We start from the raw sequence: 14,076 nt of genomic DNA, 5'->3' as shown, positions 1-14,076 counted from the left end.
TCTGTCCCATAGGTTATGGATGCATCCTGTGGGTTATGGATGCATCCTGTGGGTTATGGATGTATCCCATAGGTTATGGATGTATCCTGTGGGTTATGGATGCATCCTGTGGGTTATGGATGTATCCCATAGGTTATGGATGTATCCTGTGGGTTATGGATGCATCCTGTGGGTTATGGATGTATCCCATAGGTTATGGATGTATCCTGTGGGTTATGGATGCATCCCATGGGATATGAATCCATCCCATAGCTTGTACACCCATCCCAGGGTTACAGATCCGTCCCATAGGTTATGGATGTATCCCATAGGTTATGGATGCATCCTGTGGGTTATGGATGTATCCCATAGGTTATGGATGTATCCCAGGGTTATGGATCCATCCCAGGGGTTACGGATCCATCCCATATGTTATACACCCAGCCCGTGGGTTACGGATCCATCCCAGGGTTATGGATCCATCCCATAGGTTATGGATCCAACCCAGGGTTAGGGATCCATCCCAGGGTTAGGGATCCATCCCAGGGTTAGGGATCCATCCCATGGGTTACAGATCCATCCCAGGGTTAGGGATCCATCCCAGGGTTAGGGATCCATCCCATGGGTTACAGATCCATCCCAGGGTTAGGGATCCATCCCATGGGTTACAGATCCATCCCATGGGTTACAGATCCATCCCATAGGTTATGGATTCATTCCAGGGTTACAGATCCATCCCAGGGTTACAGATCCATCCCATGGGTTACAGATCCATCCCATTGATTGTGGATCCACCCCAGGGGTGACAGATCCATCCCAGGGTTATGGATCCATCCCTGGGTTATGGATCCATCCCATAGATTGTGGATCCACCCCAGGGGTGACAGATCCATCCCAGGGGTGACAGATCCATCCCAGGGTTATGGATCCATCCCAGGGCTTACAGATCCATCCCATGGTTACAGATCCTTCCCATGGGTTATGGATCCACCCCAGGGGTGACAGATCCATCCCAGGGTTATGGATCCATCCCAGGGTTACAGATCCATCCCAGGGTTACGGATCCATCCCATGGCTTACGGATCCATCCCATAGATTGTGGATCCATCCCAGGGTTACAGAACCATCCCAGGGTTATGGATCCATCCCAGGGTTACAGATCCACCCCATGGGTTATGGATCCATCCCTGGGTTATGGATCCATCCCATATGTTATACACCCATCCCATGGGTTACGGATCCATCCCAGGGTTACGGATCCACCCCATGGGTTAGGGATCCATCCCTGGGTTATGGATCCATCCCATATGTTATACACCCATCCCATGGGTTATGGATCCATCCCAGGGTTTATTCCCCCCTCCATTCCCCACCCAAGCGCCGCCATTGACTTTTCCACCTCTCTCCCCCTTTTCCCTCCCCCTTCCCGCCTGGAGCAGCTCAGATCCCTCCAACTCCAGGAGCTCCCTCTGCTCCCTGTCCAATAAACCATGGGAAAGAGGAGCCCCGCGTGACCCCAATCCAGCGCTCCGGAGCCACATTCCCATGATTTACAAGCGGAATAAACAGAACTCCGCAGCTCCGGCAGATCCGCCCCGGCACTCCCGGATCCATCCGTCACCTCCAGCACCCGGGAGCTGCCGCTGGAGCTTCGGGAAGCTGCGAAAGTCCAGGAGTGAGACAAGGCGGGGCAAAAACGGGAAAAAAACCTTAAAACCAGGAAGGAATTGGGCAAATCCTGAGATGCTCCATGAAAAACGCAACTTCCCAAATCCAGGAAGCTCCCTGGGAAAGGAGCAAGAGGGAAGGAGGAATAAAAAACCCTGGAAGAAAGGGGGGATTCACAGGGATAAAAATAAAAGCTGGAATATTTTATCCCTTCCCGTTCCCGCCGAGGTTTCTCGGAGCATCATTTGCTCCAGAGCATCGGCCGCTCCCGCGTCCCTCCTCGCAGGGGGGATTATGCAAATCCAGCCCCAGCTCCCGGGAAAGTGGGTTAATCCAATATTACCGAGTGGAAAAGGGAAGGAAAAACCTGGCGGAGACGGTGGAGCCGGCGGAAAAAATTCCTCCCTAAAAAAAGAGGGCAACGGAGCCAATTCGCAGCTGGAATTTGGGATTTGGGACGGGTTTGGGGTTCTGTTCCCTGCCTGAATGCCCTGTCCAGCATTTATCCATGTCCATCCATAAATAATTATAGGAAAATCCATCCCAGATCCCATGGAAATGTTTCCGTGCACACATCACATTCCAACAGCCAGATTTGTATCCGTCCCGAGAGCTCCTTTCCCTATTTAAAAACCTGGGAATGGAGAAAGGGCTGCTCCTTGTTCAGGGAGCAGGAACAGGATGGGAAATCCAAGGAAAAACATTCCCAGCTGCTCCATCCGATGCCACGCCCTTTCTTTGCCTCTTCCAGCAGTTTTCCCTGGAAAACTTCACGTGTTCTTGGATAAAACCATTTGTGGTTGGCAGTTTATCCCCAGTTTTCCTGGAGAAAGCTCAGGATTGGTGAACCTGAGGCTGGATCAAGGCTCAGGAGTGGTGATCCAGGGGCAGCTCCCGCCTCCAAATCCCCTCATTCCCAAATAAACCCGGCCTCCAAATTTCCACTTTCCCGGATAAAACCAGCCTCAAAATTCTCTCATTCCCAAATAAAACCATCCTTCAAATCCTTCCTTTCCCAAATAAAACCATCCTCCAAATCCTTCCTTTCCCAAATAAAACTGGCCTCCAAATCCTTCCTTTCCCAAATAAACCCAGCTTCCAAATCCCCTCATTCCCAAATAAAACCATCCTCCAAATCCTTCCTTTCCCAAATAAAACTGGCCTCCAAATCCTTCCTTTCCCAAATAAACCCAGCTTCCAAATCCCCTCATTCCCAAATAAACCCAGCCTCCAAATCCTTCCTTTCCCAAATAAACCCAGCCTCCAAATCCCTCATTCCCAAATAAACCCAGCTTCCAAACCCCCTCATTCCCGAATAAACCCGGCCTCCAAATTCCCTTTTCCAAAGCCATCCCCCATCCCTCCCCACCGTGGTTTCCAAGGCCGTCCCCGCTGCCTCCCTCCTCCCTGGAATTGACATTCCCATCAGCCGGAGCTCCGGCTGCTTTTCCTGCCTCATCCGCCCTTGACCTCCTGCTCCCGAGGCCGGCCTGGCTCCGCGTTCCCATTCCCGAGGCGTCGCAGCTCACCCGGTACCAGACGATCTCCCGCATTTTCCCGTCGGTTTTGAAGTTGCATTTCAGGGTCACGGCGTCTCCCACCACCACCGGAGGCAGGGGCTCGATGCTGACGGTCAGATAGGCTGGAAAAGCGGGAAAAAAAGGCAGGAAAAGTGACCTGAGCTCCAGGGAAGTTCGGAGCGGGGGTTCAAATGCTGTTTTCCAAGGGTTTCATGGATTAACGGCGCTGTTGTATCCCAGGGAAAGCCCAGCCAAGTCCTGACCCCTCGCTGGGATGGATTTGGGCTTCTCCCAGCCATCCCAAAAAATCCAAACGGAAGGAAATCCTTCCTGAATTCGGGAAAATCCCAGCAACCGCCATTCCCACTGCAAATTCCCATCCTTGCTGGTTTTCCCATCGTCTGCCCCTCATTGGTTCTCTCCCCTGGGCTTCCATAAAACTTCCCAAATTCCTCATTCCCAATGGGAATGGGTCCAACAGCTTCCCCAGAGGCTGCACAACCCCCACCCGGCGGTTTCCCAGCTCCTTCCCCGTCTCCCCACCGCCGGATGCCGGATCCATCCTTGCTCCAGAGGGAAAATCTGAGCCTGGCCAGCTCCATCCATCCCTTTTTTCCCTCTTTCCCCTCAATTTGCTGGGAAATCGGGAGCAGGGGAACAGGGAGCAGTTGCATTCTCAGTTTATTTTCCTGCCTTTCCTGCAGCTGTTGGGAGATGATGGATTGAGAGCCTGGAAAATCCCAGCCTTGCCTCAGCATCCTTCCCTGTTTGACACCAGGACATCCCAAAAAAAACCCCTCACCCACCCTAAATTCCCAGTTTTTTTAACCACTCCTTGCACCAGGTGGGAAAACAGCCGAGAAAAAGTCGGGAAAACAGGAGCAGGTTTGGAAACGGGGCTGGATTTCAGAGATTCCTTTGTGGAAGGTGCCCTGGGAAAGGGGGGAAGGTGAATTCCCGGGATTTTTGGTGCCTCCCAGGCAGTGATCCGAGGCTCAGCATTCCTTGTAAAACAACTTGGAGGTGTTTGTGCCATAAATCCCAGGCACGACCTGCGGGAGAACACGCTCCGGGAACACGTGCCGGCTGCGGCAGCAGGGCAGCATGGCCTGGAATATTGAATACCGGGATAAAGCCGGAAAATCCCGTTTTGTGCTGCTTTTGGGGGGGCTGCAGGAGCAGCTCTGCACAAGGAAATATGGGGGAAAAGTGGATTTTTTGGGATTTTTCGGGAGTAGGGCTGAGGGTTAAATGCCTTTTCAGCCCCGAATGATGCTGGGAATGACGGAATTTCGATGCTGCATCCCGGAATCCTGGTTCTCCTCACTGGGAGCCACCAAAATCCTGGCCAACATTCCCTGTCCGTCTGCGGCCGGTGCCTTTCCAGCCTCTCCAGCCTGTCCAGGGTTTATTTTTGTTCCTAAAGCGGGGATTAATTCCCTGCGACTGCCAAGGCTGCACGAGGGGCCCTCGGATTCGGGGCTTTGTGGATGGAAAAGGCAGGGATAGGGAAGGAGGAAGAAAAGGAGGAGGAGGATGGATGGAGGAAGGGCAGCCGAGGTCTCTCCGGCTGCCCCGATTCCCCTCGCTCGGCTTTTGACATTTCCGAACGCCGGGATGAGCAACAGGCACGGAAAAGCAGCGGGGGGATGAGCAAATCCTTGGCAGCACAGCAGGAGCCGCCGCAAGGAAATCGGGATGAGGGCGGAAAAGCTCTCGCCTTTCCACGGAGCGGGAGCCTCCGGGTGGGATCCCAGCTCCCGCCTGCCCCCGGATCAACGGGAGATTAACGGGAGCTGGGGAGGAACCGGCAAAGCCGGAGTGGAGATTGGATTTTCCCTGGTGCCTGTGGGGTGTGGAGATCCTGGAGTTCCCAGAGCAGCATTCCCAGATGTTTTGCATCCCTCTTCCCACGTTATTCCCTTCCAGACCTGTGCACTTCCATGGGAAGAGGAACCATCCCCATCCCCATCCCCTTCCCCATCCCCATTCCCATCCCCATCCCATCCCCATTCCCATTCCCATTCCCATTCCCATTCCCATTCCCATTCCCATCCCCATCCCCATCCCCATCCCCATCCCCATCCCCATCCCCATCCCCATCCCCATCCCCAGCAAAGTCTGGATTTTCCCTCCTGTCCATGGGATCCAGGAGTTCCCAGAGCAGCATTCCCAGATGTTTTCCATCCCTCTTCCCACATTATTCCCTTCCAGACCCATGCACTTCCATGGGAAGCAGAACCATCCCCATCCCGGTCCAGCCAAGGTGGTGTTTGGGCCATTCCCTGATTTTTGGTGGATTTTTAAAGTCAAAAAGCACCAAGTTTGGGGTGGCCCCAGCCACTCCCACGCAGCAAACCCACCCATCCAAGCATTTTTCCAAGGAAATCGCCCTCCAAACCCATCCCTGACCTGCATCTTCTGGGTGGCCAAGAAAAACCCCCCAAAATGGGAATATTTTCCCCCTCTGCTCCCTCCATGTGCTGGAAAACCACTCGGAGCTGGCAACGGGAGCAGCTTCCACCTGTATTCCTGGGAATTCTGGCTTGGCTGGGCCTTAAACACCAGAGTAGAACCACAGGATGCTCCCGAGCTTTTCCCGCGTGGAAAAGCCAAAGCTCTGGAGCCCCAGGATTTATTGCTCCAGTGCCGTGGGATGAGGATCCCACGGAAAGCTGATGCCTGGAAGGGCAGGGAAGGGGAAAATCCAAATGCTCCTCAAATCCAGAACAAAACCATCCCAGAAGTTGTGGAAAAGAAGGAGGGAGAGGGAAACAGATGCCGCGTCCCCACAGGAGCCGGCCAAGGATGCGTGGAGGGGAGGGGGAAAACCGGGAAAACAAAGCCAGGAGCTGGAAAATAAAGCAGGGATCCAGATGGAGCCGTCCAAATCCCGCTGTTTGGCTGCGGCTGACGTGCGAATCCCATCCCTCATCCTCCCCTTCCCTTCGCTTCCCGACAGGGAACAACTGCGAGGTGTCAGCGCTGCTCCAGAGCCTCCCTCGGCTCCCTTTTTTCGGGATTTACTGTGGAGAACAAAGCAGCAGCGGTGACGGGAACTGCTGGATGGGAAGAACTCTTCCCAAAGGGCTCCAAAGGAGGAGCCCATCCCAAATTTCCATCATCCCTGGCGTTATCAGCATCCCCTTATCATCATCCCCTTATCAGCACCCCATTATCAGCATCCCCTTATCAGTGTCCCTTTCTCAGCCTCACTCTGCTCTCTTTTTTCCGGGATTTTCTGCAGAGAACAAAGTGGCAGCGGTGACAGAACTGCCGGATGGGAAGAACTCTTCTGAAAGGGCTCCAAAGGAGGAGCCCATCCCAAATTTCCATCATCCCTCTCATTACCAGCATCCCCTTATCAGCATCCCCTTATCAGCATCCCCTTATCAGCGTCCCCTTCTCAGCCTCACTCTGCTCTCTTTTTTTGGGATTTTCTGCGGAGAACAAAGCGGCAGCGGTGACGGAACTGCCGGATAGGAAGAACTCTTCTGAAAGGGCTCCAAAGGAGGAGCCCATCCCAAATTTCCATCATCCCTCGCGTTATCAGCATCCCCTTATCATCATCCCCTTATCAGCATCCCCTTATCAGTGTCCCTTTCTCAGCCCCACTCTGCTCTCTTTTTTTCGGGATTTTCTGCGGAGAACAAGGCGGCAGCGGTGACGGAACTGCTGGATGGGAAGAACTCTTCCGAAAGGGCTCCAAAGGAGGAGCCCATCCCATATTTCCATCATCCCTCGTGTTATCAGCATCCCCTTATCAGTGTCCCCTTATCAGCCTCGCTCTGCTCTCTTTTTTTTGGGATTTACTGTGGAGAACAAAGCGGCAGCGGTGACGGAACTGCCGGATGGGAAGAACTCTTCTGAAAAGGCTCCAAAGGAGGAGCCCATCCCAAATTTCCATCATCCCTCGCGTTATCAGCAACCCCTTATCATCATCCCCTTATCAGCATCCCCTTCTCAGCCTCGCTCCGCTTCCCCTTTGCTCTTTTCAATCCGAGATTTTCCAGAGAAAGCCAGGCCGGGCCTCCCCCGGATCAGATTCAGTCCTCTGGAAATTCATCCCTCTGATTAGATTGCATCCCTGGGGAGGAGAGGATATTTTTGCCGGCAATCGCTGGGAATTCTGGCCCCATTCAGTTTCAGGGGAATTAGAAAAAAAAGGGAAAAGGGAAGTGGGCGAGGAGAGGGGGAAGGGAGGGATAAAGGAAATGTCCTTTGAAATTGGGAGTGACGCGCTAATAAAGGAGAACATCGGAACAAGCTCGGTGCTTCCAATTACAAAAGAGCTCCCAGGGATGAGGCAGGAATTGCTCCAGCCCTGGAAGTGTGGGATGCTGGATAAAAACCCCATTCCCAGCCCTTTCCAGCATCCCATGGGGATTTCTGCCCACAAACACAGTCCGGTGCCCCATGGGAATGGCCAGTGGCCGGAATCCCCCGTAGGCTGAGGTTCCTGGGGAGCAGGGGGGCGAGGGAATGGATGGGTGGGAATCTGCCAAGGAAAGGCCTGGAGGCCTTGGAGTGACGGAGCTTTCCAAGGAATCCCAGCACCACAGGAGCCCCTTCCATGTCTTCCCCAGGCTCCCGATTCCTTCCAACCCACATCGAAATCCAACATTTATTTATTGATATAAATCGAAATCCCGGATTTCTTACCTCCCTGCGCTTCCCAAAAAATCTGACTCCAAGCCCATGGAATCCTGGAATGGTTTGGATTGGAAGGGACCTTAAAGCTCATCCCATTCCATGGGCAGGGAGTCCTCCCGCTATCCCAGATTTCTCCAAGCCCCATCCAACCTTGGACAAATCCCGGGATGGGGCAGCCCCAGCTGAGGATGGATTTTCCCCCTTTCCATGTCCCCAGAGTCCAACCCATCCCCATCCTTTTAGGAATGGTCCTTGGAAGCGGCAACTGATCCGAGCGGAGCAGGAGCTCAGGATGGAGCCAGGGGAAGGGATTCTTGGAATCCAGTGGCTCCATCCCCCTCTGGAATGTCCCCGGCATCCTTGAGGAGCTGGTGACAACGTGAACACCTCGACATTTTAATTAGCCAGTGATTAACGGGCCTTATCCATAATTCCCTCCCATTCCTCCACCTCCCTTTTCCAAGCTGGGATGGGATGAGAAAACCAGGAAGGAACCGGGAAAACAGACACCAGCACTCCCTCAACGGGCGGATCTCCCGCAATTCCAAGGATTTAAGGAGACCAGGAGACGTTTTCCCCCTTGAGGTGGGATCTAAAGGGGTGCAAACCCCGCTGGAAAAAGCCAGGAATGCTCCTGCTGCAAATTCCCGACCGGAGGGGTTGGAATGTCCGTGGCCGTGGCAGATCCAGGGATGTCACCCGCGGATCCGCGTGAACCGAACGCGCCCTGACTGGCGGCACTTTGCAACATCTTGTTCATGAAAAATTCAGCAGCTCCAGTTGTTCCTGAGAACGCAGCAAATTCCTTCCCTCTCCCTTCCCGGCTCCGGCCATGCCTTATTTATGACATTCCAGGACTATTTACGGTCGGAATAAGGCTCTGCCTCTCCTCGTTAACCCTGGAGGGCTCCAAGGGTGAAGAATTCCCGGCTGGCCCCATCCTGACCGGTCAAATTTTGCTGAATCCGGAGCTTTTCCTCCTGGAAAGCTGCGCTGGGGTTTGATTTTTTATTTAAACGGGAATAAGCGTTTGACACGGGTTTAACACCAGCCAGGGAATGGGATGTGACAGCCGGAGTCGGCGCCGTGCTTCCAAGGAAAACGGGCCTTCGGGAAGGGGGAAAAACGGATTGGGGGAGCCTCGCGCTGAGTTTGCCTTGGATATCCAGCTTTGCTTCCCAAAATTCCACCAGACAAGCGCCAGCGGGGTTAAACATCCCCAACCCCTCCACTGCCTTCCCAAAAATTATCCTGGCTTTTGGGAAACGTGCGCATTCCCTAAAATAAACCCGGGAAAGTTGGCGTCACCCCCGGGCGAGGAGGAGCCCAGGCTGGCAGGGAGCGAATGGCATCAATCCCGGGAAAATGGGATATTAACGGGCCGAGCAGACAATTAAGAGCCGGTAATTAAAATTCCTCTTCCCTCACAAACATCTCATTAGGAGCCACTTCCCTGCCTCATTTCCATAAGTGGGAGGGAACAATTCCGCAGCTGGATCTGGAATTATTCCGTAGGGGCGGCTGCTGGACCAAAGCGGCTCCCAAATTTTAAAGGATCCGGAGAAAATGTATGGAATGAGCAGGGGGATGTCCAGCCCGTGGCTTGGTCCGTTTTTCCCAATTAATTCTGCCGGATTCCATGGATGTATCCCGAGCCTCCTTAGCTCTTTGCGATGGGAATCGATGGCTTGGATCGATCCTTTGGATCGATCCATGGATTGAGCGCGGCCCCTTTGGCCTCTCGGCCCCTTTTAAATGAAGATGAAGTGAGGGAACCACTCCATGCCGGGGACAGCCGGGCCCCGGGGGCTGCTTCCGCTCACATTCCGTGGGCAAAACACTTCGGAATTACGCAACGATGGAATTTTTATGGATCACTTCTGTCCAAAGAAGCCAAGGCTGCTCCATCCCTGGAATTGTCCAAAGCCTGCTCGGGCTTGGAGCACCCTGGGACAGGGGAAGGTGTCCCTGTCCGTGGTAGGGAATGGGATGGGATTTAAGGTCCCTCCAATCCAACCCATTCCATGATTCCCTATTTTTATAAAGCACAGCGCAATCCCCAAACGCAGCTCCCAAGGATTTCAACACCCAAATCCCGTTGAGGTGGAATTTTTAACCTCTGTCCAGCTTCTCTTTTTTTCCCTTAAATCCCAGATTCCTCCGAAGCAAAACATCCCAAAGAAAAGATATCCCAGTCCAAAGGAAAAGGATTCATGCCCCATTTGCTCCGTGCCGTGATTCCCAATGTCCTTGCGTCCCTGGGAAGCATCTCCAACACCACCTGAGGGCTTCCCGAGGGTTGGTGCTGATGGATCTTCAGGAAAAAATCCATTTTCGGACCTGTTTTTCCTCATTACGAGCTCCAGAGTCCCTTTTATCTTCCGGAGGGGTGGGAATGATTCTTATCAGCTCTGAGATCCTGGCCTGGCCAGGGCAGCAGCTCCAGAGGCGGCAGAGAAATGAGGAATGAGATCTAAACGGATCCTGCTGGGCTAAAAACCATCCAAACATTCCGGCTCCGTGGGATTTTCATCCCCGTCAGCACAAGAAAGGATTTCAGAGGGAAAGTGAGAATTTGGGCATTTTGGGGCTGGAAAAGCTACAGGGAATTTGGGATTTGGGAGCCTCCCGGTGCTGCCGTGCCCTCCCATCTCTCCGACCCCCATCTCCGGCCTTTTTCCATCTCCTCCATCCCACATTTCCACCTTTCGCTATCCGCTTTCCTTCCCACAGTGACTCAAGCCCAGCTTTCCCCATCCCCAATAAATCCCAGGAAAACCCCAGCGCTCTCCGCCTTCGCCGCGCGCCTCCTGCCAAACAAATCCGGGTGGGATTGAGCCTTCGGAATCAGCTCCGTGGCCTGGGCACGGACTGGAATAAATCCTCCAACGTCTTCATCCGACTTTTTCCAAGCTCCTCGGAGCTGTTCCGGCTCACTGGAGCACGGGATGAGGGAGCCCATTCCCGGCTCGGCTCCAACCCGCGGCGTCAATTTCGCGCTTGTTCGACATCTCCGGCACAAATCCGCAGGGAATGGGGCGTTCCAGGAAAAAGATGGATGTTCGAAGGGAAAACTGTGACGGTTTTCCTTGGATGGAGCCCAGGCCTGGCTACAAACCCCTGGAATGGCCTTGGAATCGTCATTTGGATGTTCAGGGGGTCCCCCATCCTAAAAATCCATGGATTTCCCAGATACTCAGAGATGTAAATCCATGGTGGATCCAAGGATTGCATCCCGCTTATCCCAAGAGCCAAATCCAGCGGATACAAAACCAGGGATGCTGGAAAAGTGATGGTTTGAGGACGAATGCAGGAAAACCAGGGCTGGAGGCAAGCAACAGCCCCCGGAAAACCGGGATCAGTTGGATTTGGGATGTATCTCCCTGGGATAGATGGAACAAAAGCAGGGATACTGGAAAAGTGAGGATTTGGGGGTGAACAGAGGAAAAACAGGATTGGAGGGGAACAACAGCCACCAGCAAACCAGGATCAGTCAGATTCTGGAACCATTTCCCTGGGATGGACGGGAATTTTCTTCCATTTGGGACAAAATTCCAACCGCCCCAAAGCCGAACCCCTCGGAAGAGGATCTCCCTCCATGAAAACGCACAGAGAAGGATCCAAGACCCTTCCAAGACTTGGGAAACCCCTCCCAATCCCAAAACTCCTTAAATCAACTCCATCGAGGCGCAGCCGGCGCGGAAAAGATGGATTTTCCCACCCCACGCTGCTTATCAGCAGGAATGTGGTGGCTTCAATGACATTCCCAGTGATTTATTGGATTTTATCGGCTGCCACCACCTCCCCCCGGCACGGCCTGGGAATGCAGGGCCGTAAATCACACATGGAATATTTATCTCCGGGTGGGAAGGATGTTTAGGAGCATTTATCGGAGCGCTGGGAAGTTTTAGTCATCATTTTCCCCCCCTTTTCACTTCCAATGTTTCCATAAAATCCCTCCGCCTCCCAGCGGTGCTGGAGGGGGGGAATGTTTTATCTCCACGTCTTCATCCCGCTGATATTCCCATAAAATATCACTTTGGATGTCCCACTGGGGCTCCCACGGCAGCTCGAAGCGGTGGAGGGGGATGGGTTGTTGGGATTTTGGGAAGAGCTCGGAATGGGTCGCTGGGATTTCAGGAAGAGCTCAGGATGGGTCATTGGGATTTTCGGAAGAGCTCAGGATGGATCATTGGATTGGGATTTTTGGAGGAGCTTGGGAGGGGTCATTCGGATTTTGGAAGAGCTTGGGATGGGTTGTTGGGTTGGGATTTTGGGAAGAGCTTGGGATGGGTCGTTGGAATTTTGGAAGAGCTCGGGATGGATCATTGGGATTTTGCAAAGGGCTTGGGATGGATCGTCAGGATTTTGGAAGAGCTCGGGATGGGTTGTTGGGATTTTGGGAAGAGATCGGGATGGGTCATTGTGATTTTGGGAAGAGCTCGGGATGGGTCATTGGGATTTTGGGAAGAGCTTGGGATGGGTCATTGTGATTTTGGGAAGAGCTCGGGATGGATCATTGGGATTTTGGGAAGAGCTTGGGATGGGTCATTGTGATTTTGGGAAGAGCTTGGGATGGGTCGTTTGGATTTTGGGAAGAGCTTGGGATGGGTCATTGGGTTTGGATTTTGGGAAGAGCCGGATATTTGTCCTCATTCCGCTGTCATTTTTCTTGTTGCTTTTCCACATTATTTAAGGCTTTTTCCAGATTTTTCCAGATTTTTCTTTTTGTTTGGATCATTTTGGGCACTTTCAGAGTCCAAAATGATGCCTCATCCCAGGAAAGGTGGGAAAATTAATCCAGCCAGGCCAAATTCCCCCAAAATCCTGGCACCATCCCTAATTTGGCGCGATGGCTCCGCCGGCACCTCGTGGCCTCTTCCCAGATGTTGGAGCAGCTGCCGGAGCCAAAAATTCCTCGGGGTCAGGTTGGGTCTGAGACGCCTCATTTGATAAATGGAGATCGCGCCCCTCATTTGCATCTATGCAAATATGCAAATGAGGGCTGATTCCCTGCAGCACAGGCTGCCAATCAACCCCCGCCCAGCTAATCAAGGCAGAATCCCCCAGATCGGTCACTCCTCGATTTTATTCCCATTCCATGGGGTGAAGCCAATGGATTTTGGCCAAATGAGGCCAAACAGGCGGGAGGTGCCACCTCTCATCCCAAATTTTCCCTTTTCCAAAGAAACAAATCCCGTTCCTGCAGGATTTCCCGAGGGTTTCCCTCCTGGATTTTCCTCCTGGATTTTCCTCAGTTTTCCTACCGGAAGTGCTGCCACCGCCCAGTCTGGGCTGCAGGGCAGGAATTCTCTCCTGCTGATAAATCCCAGGAAAGATTTCCTTCCTCCTTTTCCCAGCAGATCCCAATGAACCTCGAGAACTGTAAAAAAAATCCCGATTTTTCCTTCTTTTCCCCGCGTTCTCTCTATTCCAGCTCCCTCCTGCTGCCCCATGGATCACTCTCCCACTCTCCAGTCCATTCCCATGGATTTCTGTCTTTCTCCAGCAAATCCCAAGATCACCAGCCGAGGAATTTTCCTACAATCCCAATTTTGCCAAGCAGGAGCCACCACCAACCACCAAATTCAACGGAATGCCTCCGGATTGGTTCAACATTCCCTAAAACCCTTCCAGCAGAGCACGGTGCCTCCTCAACACCTGGATTAACCTGGATTAACGCTCCAGGCTGGAATGTCCAGGTGTCCTCCAGGCTTAGCAGCCGCCCCAGGGCTAAAATTTCCCCCCCTGCTCCGCTTTTCCCTGATTTTTAATCAAGCAGCTCTGCGGGAAGCACAGCGGGATCTGAGCTCCGCGTGCAGATGTGGCTTTAATCCCGAATTAAGTGAGGCGGGAGAAGGAGAGGCCGTGTCCTAATCCAGCACTGAAAAAGATTGGAAGTTGCATTTTTCCCCACACCAGCAAATTCCCAGCTTTCCTTTTCCAGCGGCTCAGCTCCGCATCTTGACAGGGAAGAGGTTCCCCGCCAGCCGGATCCTCCTGGAGTCTCTCCCTGGAAGTTGCACCCTCTGGATGCCGTCCCCGGGCACAGGGATTATGGAAAACCTCACCTGGGATAAAGGATTTTATCCCCAGCCAGAGGCACTGAGCAAAATCCATCCCGGGAATGCAATTCCAGAGTGAAAAAAGGGAATGATTGTAGCCGGTGTTCCTTGTTAGAGCCCCAAACCGGATTGGAAAATTGGGAAAAAATTCCAAACTCCTGGCAGAGCTCAGTCCATGGCTTGGGAGGGAT

General features: G+C 53.0%; 1 protein-coding gene across 1 annotated transcript in view; it reads right to left on the bottom strand.

Annotated features, from left to right (window-relative positions):
• IGSF21 (immunoglobin superfamily member 21) overlaps nucleotides 1-14,076 on the bottom strand; it is a 45,754-nt gene that overhangs the window by 17,171 nt on the left and 14,507 nt on the right. Inside the window, exon 2 of the mRNA XM_069034825.1 lies at nucleotides 3,177-3,289. Within this exon, the coding sequence (XP_068890926.1) occupies nucleotides 3,177-3,289 (113 nt within the window). The remainder of the gene's footprint in view (nucleotides 1-3,176; nucleotides 3,290-14,076) is intronic.

This window comes from Aphelocoma coerulescens, chromosome 21 (genome assembly GCF_041296385.1).
Source record: "Aphelocoma coerulescens isolate FSJ_1873_10779 chromosome 21, UR_Acoe_1.0, whole genome shotgun sequence".
Classification (NCBI taxonomy): domain Eukaryota; kingdom Metazoa; phylum Chordata; class Aves; order Passeriformes; family Corvidae; genus Aphelocoma; species Aphelocoma coerulescens.
This window is presented reverse-complemented; position numbering and strand designations above follow the sequence as displayed.